Here is an 18,547-nt window from a genome sequence, read left to right on the forward strand (position 1 = left end):
TGTCTCCGTTCTAAATGGCTTACCCCTTATTCTTAAACTGTGTGTGTGTGGCCCCTGGTTCTGGATGTTCGGGAACATAAAATGAAAGGGCAATCTTTTAGGAAGGAGATGAGGAGGAATTTCTTTAGCCAGAGGGTGGTGAATCTGTGGAATTCTTCGCCACACAGACGGCTGAGGAGGCCACAAGTCAGTGGTTATTCTTAAGGCAGAGATAGACAGATTCTTGATTAGAACGGGAGGCAAGTGTTATGGGGAGAAGGCAGGAGAATGGGATTAGGAGGCAGAGATCAGCCATGATTTAACGGCGGAGTGGATGGGCCGAATGGCCTGATTCTACTCCTATAACCTGTGAACCAGGCACAAAGTGCTGGGGTAACTCAGCGGGTCAGGCAGATTATTGCCATAGACGGAGTGCAGAGACGGTTCACCAGACTGATTCCTGGGATGTCAGGACTGCCTTATGAAGAAAGACTGGATAGACTTGGTTTATACTCTCTAGAATTTAGGAGATTGAGAGGGGATCTTATAGAAACTTACAAAATTCTTAAGGGGTTGGACAGGCTAGATGCAGGAAGATTGTTCCCGATGTTGGGGAAGTCCAGGACAAGGGGTCACAGCTTAAGGATAAGGGGGAAATCCTTTAAAAACCGAGATGAGAAGAACTTTTTTTTCACACAGAGAGTGGTGAATCTCTGGAACTCTCTGCCGCAGAGGGTAGTTGAGGCCACAGTTCATTGGCTATATTTAAGAGGGAGTTAGATGTGGCCCTTGTGGCTAAGGGGATCAGATGGTATGGAGAGAAGGCAGGTACGGGATACTGAGTTGGATGATCAGCCATGATCATATTGAATGGCGAATGGTGCAGGCTCGAAGGGCCGAATGGCCTCTACTCCTGCACCTAATTTCTATGTTTCTATCTATTGGCTATATTTAAGAGGGAGTTAGATGTGGCCCTTGCGGCTAAGGGGATCAGGAGGTATGGAGAGAAGGCAGGGATGGGATACTGAGTTGGATGATCAGCCATGATCATATTGAATGGCGGTGCAGGCTCGAAGGGCCGAATGCCCTATTCCTGCACCTAATTTCTATGTTTCTATGTTTCTAGGCAGCATCTCTGGAGAAAAGGAATAGGTGACGTTTTGGGTGGAGATACTTCTTCGGACTGATAGTCAGGTTGAGGGGCTGTGGTTGTCGATGATGCTGCTGGCCTTGCCGAGGCAGCGTGAGGTGTGGCACCATTTCCCGCCGTTGTTGCTCCCCGTGTCTCGCTCCGCCCCTCACAGGGCCATGGCCGCCCAGCCGACGATCAGCAGGGTCCCGCCGAGCGGCGCGGCCTTGGTGAGGGTGGGGTCGGCGGTGATGGCCTGGTAGTAGAGGGAGCCGCAGAACATGGCCATCCCGGAGGTCAGCAAGGTGCCAGCCTGCAGACACACAACACAACACACAACGGACACGTCAACGGCCATCCGGTGCCTGTGGTGACCGCGGCAGGGCCAGGCCGGGCGGGGAGCGATGACCGTCACAGTGGGAGGGGGCGTGGGTGAGTGAAGGGGGGGGGGGGGATGAATTTGAGGTGAGTGAAGAGAAGAGGGGCATAGGTGAAGGGGAGGGCATAGGTGAAGGGGAGGGGCATAGGGGCGTGTGAGGGGGGCATAGGTGAGTTAGAGGGGGGCATAGGTGAATGAGGGGGGCTGTAGTGAGTGAGGGGGGGGTGCATAGGTGAGGGGGGGGGGGCATAGGTGAATGAGGGGGGCTGTAGGTGAGTGGGGGGGGTGCATAGGTGAGGGGGAGGGGCATAGGTGAATGAGGGGGGGCATAGGTGAGTGAGGGGGGGGCATTGGCGAGGGGCATTAGAGTTTATAATTCTGGCTGCTAGGCTGTAGGGGGGATGCATTTTTGCTTATTTTTTTAGATTTTTAATTGTTAGTTATTGGTCTTTTTAATTATTTATTGCTCTCAGGTATTGTCATTTCTGTCTGCGTTCGTTTTGAATGTGTGGGTTTGTTGGTTGGGGACTTCTGGACATCTGAATTTCCCCGAGGGGATCAATTATTTATTATTATTATTATTATTATTATTAAAGTTTTCACACGATCGTAAAATAAAAAAATAAAAATCGGGAAAGACAAACTCAAACTCGTACCAGCAGGGGTTTGCGGCAATGTGGGACTCCCAGAAGAGCCAAACTGTGCAGGAAGTGATACTTGTTGGCAGTTTCGAACAGCTGTGAGAGAAGAGAGGTGTTAGTGCATCAGATTTATTAAATTATCATTATCAGCAGTCACCCGAAACTGTCGTCTTTTTGGGGAGGAGCGACTGTGTTTAACGTGGGGAGACTGGCGCACAGAGCCAGTGACAGCTCTGAGACCCGTTTCCCTTGCAGCCTTCATCCGCCTTCCCAGCCGCTGTGACGCTCCACTAAGGTCAGCCATCGTCCTCCGCCTGTTCCACCGTTGAGGTCTCGGTTGGATTGCTGTAAAATTGCTGCTCACTATATCATAAAAGTCAAGTCAAGTCAAGTTTATTTGTCACATACACATACGAGATGTGCAGTGAAATGACAGTCTTAAGACAAATAAAAGTTTACAAAAATGCTGTTACTTTTCACTACATTATAGATTCACACACACAGATGGAGACAACAGGGGCAGCCCATTACATAGAAACATAGAAAATAGGTGCAGGAGTAGAGGCCATTCGGCCCATTCAATATGATCACGGCTGATCATCCAACTCAGTATCCCATACCTGCCTTCTCTCCATACCCCCTGATCCCTTTAGCCACAAGGGCCACATCTAACTCCCTCTTAAATATAGTCAATGAACTGTGTGGCCTCAACTACCTTCTGTGGCAGAGAATTCCACAGATTCACCACTCTCTGCGTGTGAAAAATGTTTTTCTCATCTCGGTCGGTCCTGAAGGATTTCCCCCTTATCCTTAAACTGTGTGTGACCCCCTTGTCCTGGACTTCCCCAACATCGGGAACAATCTTCCTGCATCCAGCCTGTCCAACCCCTTAAGTAAATGAAAAGTGACATCAAACCTCGTTACGATACTATAGAACTTTATTCATCCCCGGAGGGAAATGGGTACCATAAAATGGCAACAAGTCACAACACACAAGGTACACAAAGAACTGACATTAAAATCAAATTAAAAGTGAAAAAGGAAAAAGGGAAAAGTACAGCCGTACTAATTAACAACCTGTTAATCACCATCTGAAAAAATATCCACTGACTTGTGGCCTCCACAGCCTTGTGCAGCAAAGAATTCCACAGATTCACCGCCCTCTGGCTAAAGAAATTCCTCCTCATCTCCTTTCTAAAAGGAATGTTCTTTTATTCTGAGGCTGTGCCCTCTGGTCCTAGACTTTCCCACTAGTGGAAACATCCTCTCTACATCCACTCTATCCAGGCCTTTCACTATTCCGTAAGTTTCAATGAGCTCCCCCCTCATCCATCTAAACTCCAGCGCGTACAGGCCCAGTGCCGGCAAACGTGCATCATATGTTAACCCACTCATTCCCGGGATTAAATTAAAAAAGACCGTACTAATACGAAGGAGAGCTCGGCAAGGAAAGACCAACAGTGGCCTCTGCTGGTAGATGGGTACACTGTTTGGTTTGATTTTAGTTTAGAGATACAGCGCGGAAACAGGCCCTTTGACCCACCAAGTCCACTCCGACCAGCGATCCCCGCACACTAACACTATCCTACACACACTAAGGACAATTTTACATTTACACCAAGCCAATTAACCTATAAACAAGCACGCCTTTAGAGAGTGAGAGGAAGCCGAGGATTTCGGAGAAACATAGAAACATAGAAATTAGGTGCAGGAGTAGGACATTCGGCCCTTCGAGCCTGCACCGCCATTCAATATGATCATGGCTGATCATCCAACTCAGTATCCCGTACCTGCCTTCTCTCCATACCCCCTGATCCCCTTAGCCACAAGGGCCACATCTAACTCCCTCTTAAAAATAGCCAATGAACTGTGGCCTCAACTACCCTCTGTGGCAGAGTTCCAGAGATTCACCACTCTCTGTGTGAAAAAAGTTCTTCTCATCGCGGTTTTAAAGGATTTCCCCCTTATCCTTAAGCTGTGACCCCTTGTCCTGGACTTCCCCAACATCGGGAGCAATCTTCCTGCATCTAGCCTGTCCAACCCCTTAAGAATTTTGTAAGTTTCTATAAGATCTTTATCTCAATCTCCTAAATTTGAGAGAGTATAAACCAAGTCTATCCAGTCTTTCTTCATAAGACAGTCCTGACATCCCAGGAATCAGTCTGGTGAACCGTCTCTGCACTCCCTCTATGGCAATAATGTCCTTCCTCAGATTTGGAGAAAACCCACGCAGGTCACGGGGAGAGCGTGCAAACTCCGTACGGGCAGCATCCATAGTCGGGATTGAACCCGGGTCGCTAGACTGTCCCTAGTGCAGGATGGTGTTAATGTGCGGGGATCGATGGTCGGTGCGGACTCGGTGGTCTGAAGAGGAATTTTGGGCCTGAATATCTGAGGATGCGCTGGGTGTTGGAGAGGATTAAGGTTAAATCTCTCCCTGCACCGGAGTTGCGGGGTTGAAGAGCTCCTGGAGCGGGGCCTGACATCACCACCCCGCGCGGCTTGGAATGGCCGCGGGACTCTGCGAGCGCACGCCGGGGGCTCTAACAGCAAGACCCGGTGTGCGACCTCGCACCACCCGGCGTGGCTTTAATGGCCGCGGGACAATCGCCATCGCCAGCCGGGGGCTTTGACTTTGACTCTGACATCGGGGGGGGAGAGTGCAGTGGAGAGATAAGTGTTTTTGGCCTTCCATCACAGCGATGTGATGGATGTTTATGTAAATTATGTTGTGTCTTGGGTCTATGTGTTTGTAATGTATGGCTGCAGAAACGGCATTTCGTTTGGACCTCAAGGGGTCCAAATGACAATTAAATGTATCTTGTATCTTGTATCCAGGGGAGGGTTACGAGAATAATCCCAGGAATGAGTGCGTTAACGTATGCTGTGCTTTTGACGGCACTGGGCCTGTACTCGCTGGAGTTTAGAAGGATGAGGGGAGAGGGCACACCTCATTGAAACTTACGGAATAGTGAAAGGCCCGGATAGAGTGGATGTGGAGAGGATGTTTCCACTAGTGGGAGAGCCGAAGAACAAAGAATAAAAGGACGTGCATTTACGGAAAGGAGACGAGGAGGAATTTTCTTAGCCAGAGGGTGGAATTCTTTGCCACAGACGGCAGTGGAGGCCAATTCATTGGGTATTTTTAAAGCCGAGATAGACTAGTTTTAGAGTAGTGTGGGGCTACAGGGAGAAGGCAGGAGAATGGGGTTGAGAGGGAAAGATAGATCAGTCGTGATTGAATGGCAGTCGAGTCGATGGGCCGAATGGTCTAATGCTGCTCTTATGATTTATATTTTAAAACAGCTAAGAATATACTATATGATGTTATTTTTTTTTGGCTGAGAGTGAAAAGTGTCCGGAGTTAATCAGAGGTGTTAATAGGTAGACAATAGACAATAGGTGCAGGAGTAGGCCATTCGGCCCTTCGAGCCAGCACCGCCATTCAATGCGATCACGGCTGATCATCCCCAATCAGTACCCCGTTCCTGCCTTCTCCCCATATCCCCTGACTCTGCTATCTTTAAGAGCCCTATCTAGCTCTCTCTTGAAAGCATCCAGAGAACCGGCCTCCACCGCACTCTGTGAGGCAGAGAATTCCACAGACTCACCACTCTCTGTGAGAAAAAGCGTTTCCTCGTCTCAGTTCAAATGGCTTACCCCTTATTCTTAAACTGTGTGTGTGTGTGTGTGTGTGTGTGTCCCCTGGTTCTGGACTCCCCCAACATCGGGAACATGTTTCCTGCCTCTAGCATGTCCAAGCCATTAACGAGTTAATGTGTTACCTTGAAGCCAATTCCAGTTTTTCTAATCTAGCTGACTGCAGACATTGGACTTTGTCTCTGGAACTGTCGACTGACCTCAGTCAGGAGAACGACAACAAAACAGAGACAGCAGCAGCGCTGTAGCTTGGCGCTAACCCGGAGCACGAGCCCATTTTTTGGGCAGGCACCTACGGATGTCAAACCGGATGGCATCACCCTTCTGCTGCCTCAAACGGATGAACGCTTGGTTCTTGGTTCTCCAAAACCATTCCAAATGGAATTTAAACTGGAGGTGGTACCTCATGGTGGTACCCCATCTCCCCCCTCCCCCTCCACAACTCTCCTCCCCTCCCCACCCCTCCCTCCCCCTCTCCATCTCTCTCTCCCCTACCCCTCTCCCTCTACCCATCCCTCTCTCCCCCCCCTCCCCCCCCTCCCCCACCTACTCCCCCCCTCCCCTCTCCTCTCTCCTCCCCCCCCCCACCCCTCTCTATCTCCCCCACTCCTCACCCCTCTCTCCTCCCACCCCTCCCTCTCTCCCCCCCCCCCCCCCCCCCTCTCTCTCCCACCCCCCCCCCTCCTCCCCTCCCCCCACCCCTCTCTATCCTCCCCTCTCCATCTCCTCCTCACTCCTACTCCTCCCACCCCCCATCCCTCTTCCTCCCAACCCCCCTCCCCCCCCTCTCTCCCTCCCCCCCCATCCCTCTCTCCTCCCCTCCCCCAGCCCTCTCCACTCCTCCTCCTCACCCCCTCCTCCCCTCTCCTCCCACCCCCATCCCCCAACCCCCAACCCCCCAACCCTCTCTCTCGTCTCGTCTCCCTCTCCTCCCTCCCCCCCCCTCTCCTCCCCCTCCCCCTCTCCTCCCACCCCTACCCTCTCCTCCCACCCCATCCCTCTCTCCCTCCCCACCCCCCTCTCCCCCTACTCCTCCCACCCCCATCCCTCTCCCACCCCCCCTCTCCCCCACCCCTCTCTCGTCCCCTCCCCCCCCCCTCTCTCCATCACCCTCTCCTCACCCCTCTAACCCCCCAACCCTCTCTCTCCCCTCCCCTCTCTACCCCCAACCCCCATCCCTCTCTCCTCCCCCTCTCCATCTCCCTCTCCTCACCCCTCTCCCTCCTCCCCCTACCACCCCCATCCCTCTCTACCCCACCCCCATCCCTCTCTCTCCCCACGCTGAGGGAATGGAGCGGCTGGGCTTGTACACTCTGGAGTTTAGACGGATGAGAGGGGATCTTATTGAAACATACAAGATTATTAAGGGTTTGGACACGCTAGAGGCAGGAAACATGTTCTCGATGTTGGGGGAGTCCAGAACCAGGGGCCACACACACACACACAGTTTAAGAATTAGGGGCAAGCCATTTAGAACAGAGACGAGGAAACACTTTTCCTCGCAGAGAGAGTTGTGAGTCGGTGTACCTCGGGCAAAAGGTATCGCAGTATAAGGAGCAGAACGGCCAGGTTTTGCACCAGCTTCATCCCCCGAGCCATCAGATTCTTGAATTCCATATAATGTGCCACCACTATTATCTATTTTATCCTTTTTATCCCTTTGTTATTTTATGTTGCACGGTGAGCCAGATGCAATGAAATTTCGTTCAGACTTGCATTTGTTGGTGTATTTTTGAATAATAATAATAATAATAATCTTATTTATATAGCACATTTTTAGTCAACTTGCATTGACCCCAAAGTGCTTCACATAATTACATTACATTTACACACAGGCAAAGGTGGGTGAAGTGTCTTGCCCCAAGGACACAACGACAGTATGCACTCCAAGCGGGATTCGAACCGGCTACCTTCCGGTCGCCAGCCGAACACTTAGCCCATTGTGCCATCTGTGGTCCCACTCTATTATCGTTGAATGATAATAGTCTTTTATTGATTGATTGATTGATTGATTGGATGCTCCAAAGACGTACAGGTTTGTAGGTGAAGTAGCTTGTGTTATGGGGGGGGAGAGAAGGCAGGAGAATGGGGCTGGGAGGGAGAGGTAGATCAGCCATGATTGAATGGCAGAGTAGACCCGAGGGGCCGAATGGCCTAATTCTGCTCCTTATCACTGATGATCTTATGATCGTAATCAGACATTGGGCCTTACCTCTTTCAAATATTCATCCCGATCACTGCGTCGGAATCCTAGAAATAACGCAAACAAAAAAAGCATTCAGATCCTTCATCTATAAGGGCGGCATCCTGACTACGGGTGCGTGTATAGAAGCATAGAAAATAGGTGCAGGAGTAGAGGCCATTCGGCCCTTTGAGCCTGCACCGCCATTCAATATGATCATGGCTGATCATCCAACTCAGTATCCCATCCCTGCCTTCTCTCCATACCCCCTGATCCCTTTAGTCACAAGGGCCACATCTAACTCCCCCTTAAATATAGCCAATGAACTGTGCCTCAACTACATTCTGTGGCAGAGAATTCCGCAGATTCACCACTCTCTGTGTAAAAAAAATGTTTTCCTCATCTCGGTCCCAAAAGATTTCCCCCTTATCCTTAAACTGTGTGACCCCTTGTTCTGGACTTCCCCAACATCGGGAACAATCTTCCTGCATCTAGCCTGTCCAACCCCTTAAGAATTTTGTAAGTTTCTATAAGATCCCCCCTCAATCTTCTAAATTCCAGCGAGTACAAGCCGAGTCTATCCAGTCTTTCTTCATATGAAAGTCCTGACAACCCAGGAATCAGTCGGGTGAACCTTCTCTGTACTCCCTCTATGGCAATATGTACGAAGTTTGTACATTCGCCCCCCCGTGACCTGCATGGGTATTCTCCAGGTGCTCCGGTTCCCTCTCACACTCCAAAAACGTGCGGGTTTTTGGTATAATTGGCTTCAGTAAAAAAACTTATTATCGTGTGTGTGTGTGTGTGTGTGTGTGTGTGTGTGTGTGTATCTGTGTGTGTGTATATGTGTGTGTGTGTATCTGTGTGTGTGTGTGTGTGTGTGTGTGTGTGTGTGTGTGTGTGTATATGTGTGTGTGTGTGTGTGTGTGTGTGTGTATATGTGTGTGTGTGTGTATATGTGTGTGTGTGTGTGTGTGTATGTGTGTGTGTGTGTGTGTGTGTGTGTGTGTGTGTGTGTGTGTGTGTGTGTGTGTGTGTGTGTGTGTGTATGTGTGTGTGTGTGTGTGCGTGTGTGTATGTGTGTGTGTGTGTGTGTGTGTGTGTGTGTGTGTGTGTGTGTGTGTGTGTGTGTGTGTGTGTGTGTGTGTGTGGTGTGGTGTGTGTGTGTCAAGTGTGTTCAATGTTTATTGTGTCATATACAATTCAAGTTGAGTATATGTGCAGTGAAATTAAAAGTGGCGATGCTCGCGGACTTTGGGCAAAAAGACAAACAAACAACCAAACAAACTATAAACACAATCATAAACACACACATATTCTTTTACATATTAAATATGTGTATATATGTGCGGGTGTGTATGTGTGTGTGCGTGTGTGTGTGTATATGTGTGTGTGTGCGTGTGTGTGTGTGTGTGCGTGTGCGTGTGCGTGTGCGTGTGCGTGTGCGTGTGTGTGTGTGTGTGTGTGTGTGTGTGTGTGTGTGTGTGTGTGTGTGTATGTGTGTGTATATCGCTGGTCAGCACGGACACAGTGGGCCGAAGGGCCTGTTTCCCTGCTGTATCTCTCAACTAAACTAAGAGGGTGGTAAATAGCGATGAAGGCCATCATAGACTACAGCAAAATCTTAATCGACACAACATTGGCGAGCGCGCGCGTGTGTGTGTGTGTGTGTGAGATAATGTCAGTGTGCGGGGATCGCTGGTCGGCACGGACTCGAAGGGGCGGAGGGCCTGTTTCCGCGCTGTATCTCTAAATTAAATTCAACCAGAAAGTATTGGGTAGACAAAAATGCAGGAGAAACTCAGCGGGTGAGGCAGCATCTATGCAGCGAAGGAAATAGGCAACGTTTCGTCAGAGTGAAGAAGGGTTTCGTCCTGAAACATTCCCTATTTTCTTCACTGCCTCACCCGCTGAGTTTCTCCAGTATTTTGTCCACCTTCGGTTTTCTAGCATCGGCAGTTCCCTCTTAAACATAAAGTAAAGGGCGTCTTTAACTGCCACGTCCTGATTTTGCAATTTTTAAGCACAAAGTCCTTGACTCACCCAATGACTAACACCAGAACGAGGGCTGGAAAGGGAAAAACATGATTGCTTGACACTTCTTCCAGCACCAATTTATGGTGAAAACATTGGCAGCCTTTAACAAACCACTCATTTTAATTATTTATTCTATAGGTAGACCACAGGTTCAATTCAAGATTTGAGCGCTTGCCCGACATTAATTTTGGCTGGGAATAATCCTACAGGTATCGCTGGATTTTTGCCACGACAAGCATTCTTTTAATTGTGGGGAGGAAAAGATCTACATTCACCAGCCAAGTGAGACTAAAATGACCTTGTGGGGCTAATGGCAGTCATTCAATTTCCACATCGGCCGCAATTACTTTTCAAATTCAATTTTGACTAAAAGAATTGAGGGCTCGGACTGAATACTTTGGACCTCAACTTCTTAATCGATAAACCGTGGCAACAGGCCAGAATGTTTGCATGACTCTGACTCAAGGACAAACTAGCGCTGCCGTGCTTGCAGCACCAGTACAGGATTACAATCCAGCCGCCCATAGCGGGCAGGTAGATGATGTGGGGAATTGCGTGTAGGAGGGAACTGCAGATGCTGGTTTAAACTGAAGATGGACACAAAAACTCAGCGGGTCGGACAGCATTTTGTTTAGAGATACAGCGCGGAAACAGGCCCCTTCGGCCTACCGAGTCCATGCCGACCAGCGATCTCCGCACGATAACACAATCCTACAGGGTAGACAAAAGTGCTGGAGAAACTCAGCGGGTGCAGCAGCATCTATGGAGCGAAGGAAATAGGCAACGTTTCGGGCCGAAACGTTGCCTATTTCCTTCGCTCCATAGATGCTGCTGCACCCGCTGAGTTTAGAAACATAGAAATTAGGTGCAGGAGTAGGCCATTCGGCCCTTCGAGCCTGCACCCAACATTCAATATGATCATGGCTGATCATCCAACTCAGTATCCCGTACCTGCCTTCTCTCCATACCCCCTGATCCCCTTAGCCACAAGGGCCACATCTAACTCCCTCTTAAATATAGCCAATGAACTGGCCTCAACTACCCTCTGTGGCAGAGAGTTCACACAGATTCACCACTCTCTGCTGCGTGAAAAAAAGTTCTTCTCATCTCGTTTTTTAAAGGATTTCCCCCTTATCCTTAAGCTGTGACCCCTTGTCCTGGACTTCGCCAACATCGGGAACAATCTTCCTGCATCTAGCCTGTCCAACCCCTTAAGAATTTTGTACGTTTCTATAAGATCCCCTCTCAATCTTCTAAATTCTAGAGAGTATAAACCAAGTCTATCCAGTCTTTCCTCATAAGACAGTCCTGACATCCCAGGAATCAGTCTGGTGAACCGTCTCTGCACTCCCTCTATGGCAATAATGTCCTTCCTCAGATTTGGAGACCAAAACTGTACGCAATACTCCAGGTGTGGTCTAACCAAGACCCTGTACAACTGCAGTAGAACCTCCCTGCTCCTATACTCAAATCCTTTTGCAATGAAAGCAAAAGTTTCTCCAGCACTTTTGTCTACCTTCGATTTTCCAGCATCTGCAGTTCCTTCTTAAACACCATCCCACACGCACACTATGGACAATTTATTTAAAAAAAACCATTCATACCAAGCCAAATAACCTACAAACCTGCATGTCTTAACAGTGTGGGAGTAAACCGGAGTTGTGGAGAAAACCCACGCAGGTCACGGGGAAAATGTACAAACTCTGTACAGACAGCACCCGTAGCCAGGATTGAACCCGGGTCTCTGGTGCTGTAAAGCTCTGGGCACCTTCCTTGGTGTGTTTAGTTTAGTTTAGTTTATCCAGTCAGCAAAAAGACTATACAATAAACTCTTGTTAAGGGCTTGGACACGTTAGAGTCAGGAAACATGTTCCCGATGTTGGGGGAGTCCAGAACCAGGGGCCACAGTTTAAGAATAAGGGGTAAGACATTTAGAATGGAGACAAGGAAACACTTTTTCTCACCGAGAGTGGTGAGTCTGTGGAATTCTCTGCCTCAGAGGGCGGTGGAGGCCGGTTCTCTGGATGCTTTCAAGAGAGCGCTAGATAGGGCTCTTAGAGATAGCGGAGTCAGGGGATATGGGGAGAAGGCAGGAACGGGGTACTGATTGGGGATGATCAGCCGTGATCACATTGAATGGCGGTGCTGGCTCGAAGGGCCACAGGGAAGAAGGATCTCCTTTGGCATTCTGTCCAGTTTCTTGGTCTCAATGGGGAGACTGGTCCTCGGTCTCCACATGGAGACCAATCCTTGGTCTTCACCCTACCATAGTTACTCAACCAGACGCAACTAAATTTAAGGTAGCTCTTCCCCTCCAAGAACCCTTTTTTGCTTAAGTCCACCCCCCGCCATCTCTAGTTTAAATTCCATTTGGAATATTTTGGACCAAGAACCAAGACCGGTCCTTGGTCTCCACGTGGAGACCAAGGACCGTAAGTTTTTTTGATAAGTTTTTTTGGCCTTCCATCACAGCTATGTGATGGATGTTTATGTAAAATTGTAAATTATGTTGTGTATGGGGTCTATTTGTGTGTATTGTATGGCTGCAGAAACGGCATTTCATTTGGACCTCCAGGGGTCCAAATGATAATTAAATAGACTATTGATTGACTATTGAGATGAATTCTCGGTCTCCACGTGGAGATGAATTCTTGGTCTCCACGTGGAGATGAATCCTTCCTTGGTCTCCACATGGAGATGGGTCCTTGGTCTCCACATGGAGATGGGGCCCTTGGTCTCCACATGGAGATGAATCCTTGGTCTCCACATGGAGATGAGCCCTTGGTCTCCGCATGGAGATGAGCCCTTGGTCTCCACATGGAGATGAGGCCCTTGGTCTCCACATGGAGATGAGGCCCTTCTCCACATGGTGAATCCTTGGTCTCCACATGGAGATGAGCCCTTGGTCTCCACATGGAGATGAGCCCTTGGTCTCCACATGGAGATGGGTCCTTGGTCTCCACATGGAGATGAATCCTTCCTTGGTCTCCACATGGAGATGAATCCTTCCTTGGTCTCCACATGGAGATGGGCCCTTGGTCTCCACATGGAGATGAGCCCTTGGTCTCCACATGGAGATGAGCCCTTGGTCTCCACATGGAGATGAGCCCTTGGTCCCCACATGGAGATGAATCCCTTGGTCCCCACATGGAGATGGGCCCTTGGTCTCCACATGGAGATGAGCCCTTGGTCTCCACATGGAGATGAATCCTTGGTCTCCACATGGAGATGAGCCCTTGGTCTCCACATGGAGATGAGCCCTTGGTCTCCACATGGAGATGAGCCCTTGGTCTCCACATGGAGATGAGCCCTTGGTCTCCGCATGGAGATGAGCCCTTGGTCTCCACATGGAGATGAATCCTTCCTTGGTCTCCACATGGAGATGAGCCCTTGGTCTACACATGGAGATGAGCCCTTGGTCTCCGCATGGAGATGAGCCCTTGGTCTCCGCATGGAGATGAGCCCTTGGTCCCCACATGGAGATGAGCCCTTGGTCTCCACATGGAGATGAGCCCTTGGTCTCCACATGGAGATGAGCCCTTGGTCTCCACATGGAGATGAGCCCTTGGTCTTCATATGGAGATGAGCCCTTGGTCTCCACATGGAGATGAGCCCTTGGTCTCCACATGGAGATGAGCCCTTGGTCTCCGCATGGAGATGAGCCCTTGGTCTCCACATGGAGATGAATCCTTCCTTGGTCTCCACATGGAGATGAGCCCTTGGTCTCCACATGGAGATGAGCCCTTGGTCTCCACATGGAGATGCATTCTTGGTCTCCACGTGGAGATGAATCCTTTCTTGTCTCCACATGGAGATGAGCCCTTGGTCTCCACATGGAGATGAGCCCTTGGGCCCTTGGTCTCCACATGGAGATGAGCCCTTGGTCTCCACATGGAGATGAATCCTCCCTTGGTCTCCACATGGAGATGATTCCTTGGTCCCCACATGGAGATGAGCCCTTGGTCTCCACTTGGAGATGAGCCCTTGGTCTCCACATGGAGATGAATCCTTCCTTGGTCTCCACATGGAGATGGGTCCCTTGGTCTCCACATGGAGATGAATCCTTCCTTGGTCCTGGCATGGAGATGAAGCCTTGGTCTACACAAGGAGATGATCCCTTGGTCTCCACATGGAGATGAATCCTTGGTCTACACATGGAGATGGGCCCTTGGTCTCCACATGGAGATGAGCCCTTGGTCTCCACATGGAGATGAGCCCTTGGTCTGGAGACGAATCCTTCCTTGGTCTCCACATGGAGATGGGTCCTTGGTCTCCACATGGAGATGAGCCCTTGGTCTCCACATGGAGATGAATCCTTGGTCCCCACATGGAGATGAGCCCTTGGTCTCCACATGGAGATGAGCCCTTGGTCTCAGCATGGAGATGAGCCCTTGGTCTCCACATGGAGATGAATCCTTCGTTGGTCCCACATGGAGACGAATCCTTCCTTGGTCTCCACATGGAGATGGGTCCCTTGGTCTCCACATGGAGATGAGCCATTGGTCTCAGCATGGAGATGAGCCCTTGGTCTCCACATGGAGATGAGCCCTTGGTCTCCACATGGAGATGAGCCCTTGGTCTCCACATGGAGATGACTTGGAGATGAGCCCTTGGTCTCCACATGGAGATGGGACCTTGGTCTCCACATGGAGATGAGCCCTTGGTCTCCACATGGACCGGTTCCTGGGTCAGCATGAACTAGACGGGCCGAACGGCCTGAATTCCCTGCTCCATAGAAACATAGACAATAGGTGCGGGAGTAGAGGCCATTCGGCCCTTCGAGCCTGCACCGCCATTCAATATGATCATGGCTGATCATCCAACTCAGTATCCCATCCCTGCCTTCTCTCCATACCCCCTGATCCCCTTAGCCACAAGGGCCACATCTAACTCCCTCTTAAATATAGCCAATGAACTGTGGCCTCAAACTACCCTCTGTGGCAGAGAGTTCCAGAGATTCACCACTCTCTGTGTGAAAAAAAGTTCTTCTCATCTCGGTTTTTAAAAGGATTTCCCCCTTATCCTTAAGCTGTGACCCCTTGTCCTGGACTTCCCCAACATCGGGAACAATCTTCCTGCATCTAGCCTGTCCAACCCCTTAAGAATTTTTGTAAGTTTCTATAAGATCCCCTCTCAATCTTCTAAATTCTAGAGAGTATAAACCAAGTCTATCCAGTCTTTCTTCATAAGACAGTCCTGACATCCCAGGAAATCAGTCTGGTGAACCTTCTCTGCACTCCCTCTATGGCAATAATGTCCTTCCTCAGATTTGGAGACCAAAACTGTACGCAATACTCCAGGTGTGGTCTCACCAAGACCCTGTACAACTGCACAGTAGAACCTCCCTGCTCCTATACTCAAATCCTTTTGCAATGAAAGCTAACATACCATTCGCTTTCTTTACTGCCTACTGCACCTGCATGCCTACCTTCAATGACTGGTGTACCATGACACCCAGGTCTCGCTGCATCTCCCCCTTTCCCAATCGGCCACCATTTAGATAATAGTCTGCTTTCCCGTTTTTGCCACCAAAATGGATAACCTCACATTTATCCACATTATACTGCAATCCTTCCTTGGTCTCCACATGGAGATGAGCCCTTGGTCTCCACATGGAGATGAGCCCTTGGTCTCCACATGGAGATGAATCCTTCCTTGGTCTCCACATGGAGATGAGCCCTTGGTCCCCACATGGAGATGAGCCCTTGGTCCCCACATGGAGATGAGCCCTTCGTCTCCACATGGAGATGAGCCCTTGGTATTTTTCCCGCAGTATTTTTCTCGGCATTTGAGGGCACTAATCCAGCGCGATGTCAACGTTCTAAACCAGCGCGTTCCACATGAACCCACTAGAAAGCCGATTTAAATGGGCATTTATTTACAGCAATTGAACACTAAATTCCTTCCATTTGGCCTATAAATGAATGTAAATTAGATATAAAAATCATGTTATATTGTGAATTATTTGTGAATAATCTTTGGACACTTAGGCTATTTAAAAATGTTAATCTTTCCTTAAGAAATGGGCCTTTGACTATCCAAGATCACACCTTTTTTGTAATGTCCATTGACAATCAATAGGGAACAAGATGCTAATTTCCGAGTATGAAAATGGCCATAACTTTTTTAATACTTGAGATATGAAAGTGAATTTGGTGTCAAATTAAACTTATAGGGTGATTTCACCAAAGGTCAAATGAGCGTAGATCCCCCCTCACGTGACCGAAAATTCTGGCTGGAGGACATCTCTCAGTTTGGTACATGTAAGTGAATGGGGAAACACGCACTTTCCCACCCGTTAAAAACATGGAAAACGGCCGATTTTTGAGCTGAAATTTTCTGTGCTAGTCGGGGTGACCCTGAAGCACAGCGACCTAAATTTTCAGGCAAAACAAAAGATAGAAAGTGAGGTAATTACAAGAGGGAACTGAAGGTAGAAAACAGCGGAAGTGAACAGCAAACATTTGCCGTGGTGATTTTAAGTTCCAAAATATCGGGAATTATCGCATTTGCTCGCTGAATTTCATCAAAAGTAAGGCATTATTAACTTAGTTTTGATGAAATTCAGCGAGCAAACGCGATAATTCCTGATATTTTGGATCTTAAAATCTCCACGGCAAATGTCAGCTGTTCATTTCCGCCGCTTTCTACCTTCAGTTCCCTCTTGTAATTACCTCACTTTCTATCTTTTGTTTTGCCTGAAAATTTAGGTCGCTGTGCTTCAGGGTCACCCCGACTAGCACAGAAAATTTCAGCTCAAAAATCGTCCGTTTTCCATGTTTTTAACGGGTGGGAAAGTGCGTGTTTCCCCATTCACTAACATGCACCGAAGTGACATATGTCCTCCAGTTAAAATTTTCGGTCACGTGAGGGGGGATCTACGCTCATTTGACCTTTGGTGAAATCACCCTATTGTTATGCTTTATCTGATGGGATAAATTGCAGACTTGATTTTTAAAATCTCAAAATTTTGTAACATTGCCACATGGAGATGGGCCCTTGGTCTCTACATAGACCGGTTCCTGGGTCAACATGGACTAGACGGGCCGAACGGCCTGAATTCCCTGCTCCAAGACTATCCCAGCCCACAGCCCGAGCACAGACTCACCGTGCGCCCCGTACGCGCCCAGCCCCACGGCCAGGGCCCCCGACAGGCCGGCGAGCCGCTTGAATGTCCCGCTGGCCATGGCTGCAACTTTGGAGGCTTCAGCGGCGACTAGGCCCCGGCCACGCCCCCCCCCCGGTGACTGACGCCCGCCTCCGCCAATCAGCGCCGCCGCCGGGGTCCACTGACGTCATCGACAGCCAATCAGCTGCTCCCGGTGGCGGGGGCGGGCTATGACGGGTTGATGGGCAGCCGCTGCGGCCAATGGGCGGCGGGGGAAACCGCAAGGTGGGCGGGGCTTAAGGGGGGTCCACTCTAAGATGGTTTCTTTCTCTATCTCGTTCTTTCTCTCTCTCTCGCTTTTCTTTCTTTCTCTCTCTAGGGATGGAATAGGCGTGGGTCCAGCTCTCTGTTATCTCTATCTCTCTCTCTCTCTCTCTTAGCTCTAGAGAGAGAAAATCTCTCCCTAAACTGCCCTCTCTCTCCTATCTCTCTCTCTCTCTCAGGGTCAGGTTCTCTCTCTCTCTCTCTATCTCTCTCTCTCTTTTTTCTTTCTCTCTTTCTCTCGCTCTTTCTCCTTCCCTCTTTCCTGTTGTATTCGAGGCTAAACATTCATTTCGAGTCAGTGCTCTCTTTCTTTCTCTCTTTCTTTCTCTCTTTCTTCTTTCTTTCTTTCTCTTTCTTTCTTCTTTTCTTTCTTTCTTTCTTTCTTTCTTTCTTTCCTTATTTCTTTCTTTCTTCTTTCTTTCTTTCTTTCTTTCTTTCTTTCTTTCTCTCTTTCTTTCTTTCTTTCTTTCTTTCTTTCTTTCTTTCTTTCTTTCTTTCTTTCTCTTTCTCTCTCTCTTTCTCTTCTTTCTTTCTCTCTTTTTCTCTTTCACTCTCTATTTCTCTCTCTCTCTCACTCTTTATCTCTCTCCTCTCTCTCTCTCTCTCTCTCCCTCTCTTTTCCCTCTCCCTCTCTCTCTCTCTCTCCTCCTCTCTCTCTCTCTCTCTCTCTCTCTCTCTCTCTCTCTCTCCTTCCCTCTTCCATTTCCCCTTTCTCTCTTTCCCTATCTCTTCTTCTTTCTCTCTCTTTTTCTTTGTTTTTTCTTTCTCTTCTCTATTTATTTATTTATTTATTTTTTCTTTCTTTTGCTCTCCTTTCTTCTCCTCTCTTTTCTTTCTTTCACTCCCTCTTCTCTCTCTCCCTCCCCCCTCCTCCCCCTCCTCTCCAAACAGTGTGAACCCCACCAGCCTCCTTATCCCCTCTCTCTCTCTCTCTCTCTCTCTCTCTCTCTCTCTCTCTCTCTCTATCTCTCTCTCTCTCGCTCTTTCTCTTTCTTTCTTTCTTCTTTCTCTCTCCATTCTACCCTTCTCTCTCCTCTCTTCCTTCCCTCTCTATCAAGTTCCCTCTATCTCTCCCTCTCCATTCACCCCCCCTCTCTCTCTCTGTCCT

At 49.0% G+C, this 18,547-nt stretch overlaps 1 protein-coding gene across 2 annotated transcripts; it reads right to left on the reverse strand.

Annotated features, from left to right (window-relative positions):
• Positions 1 to 680: 680 nt before the first annotated feature.
• tmem256 (transmembrane protein 256) lies at positions 681 to 17,241 on the reverse strand. 2 transcript variants are annotated; one of them, XR_008726477.1, is made up of 5 exons: positions 17,116 to 17,241; positions 8,001 to 8,038; positions 2,144 to 2,224; positions 1,079 to 1,421; positions 681 to 898 (listed from the first exon to the last, which is right to left on the reverse strand). XR_008726477.1 is itself a non-coding variant. In XM_055665164.1 (4 exons), exons 1-4 carry the CDS (start codon positions 17,192 to 17,194, stop codon positions 1,278 to 1,280), a joined length of 342 nt encoding a protein of 113 aa, XP_055521139.1. In that variant the 5' UTR covers positions 17,195 to 17,241; the 3' UTR covers positions 1,076 to 1,277. The 2 variants fall into 2 exon arrangements, 1 of the variants encoding a protein (XP_055521139.1); XM_055665164.1 differs by lacking the exon at positions 681 to 898 and having other exon boundaries at positions 1,076 to 1,421.
• Between the last annotated feature and the right edge of the window lie 1,306 nt (positions 17,242 to 18,547).

This window comes from Leucoraja erinacea, unplaced genomic scaffold (genome assembly GCF_028641065.1).
Source record: "Leucoraja erinacea ecotype New England unplaced genomic scaffold, Leri_hhj_1 Leri_1108S, whole genome shotgun sequence".
Taxonomy (NCBI): domain Eukaryota; kingdom Metazoa; phylum Chordata; class Chondrichthyes; order Rajiformes; family Rajidae; genus Leucoraja; species Leucoraja erinaceus.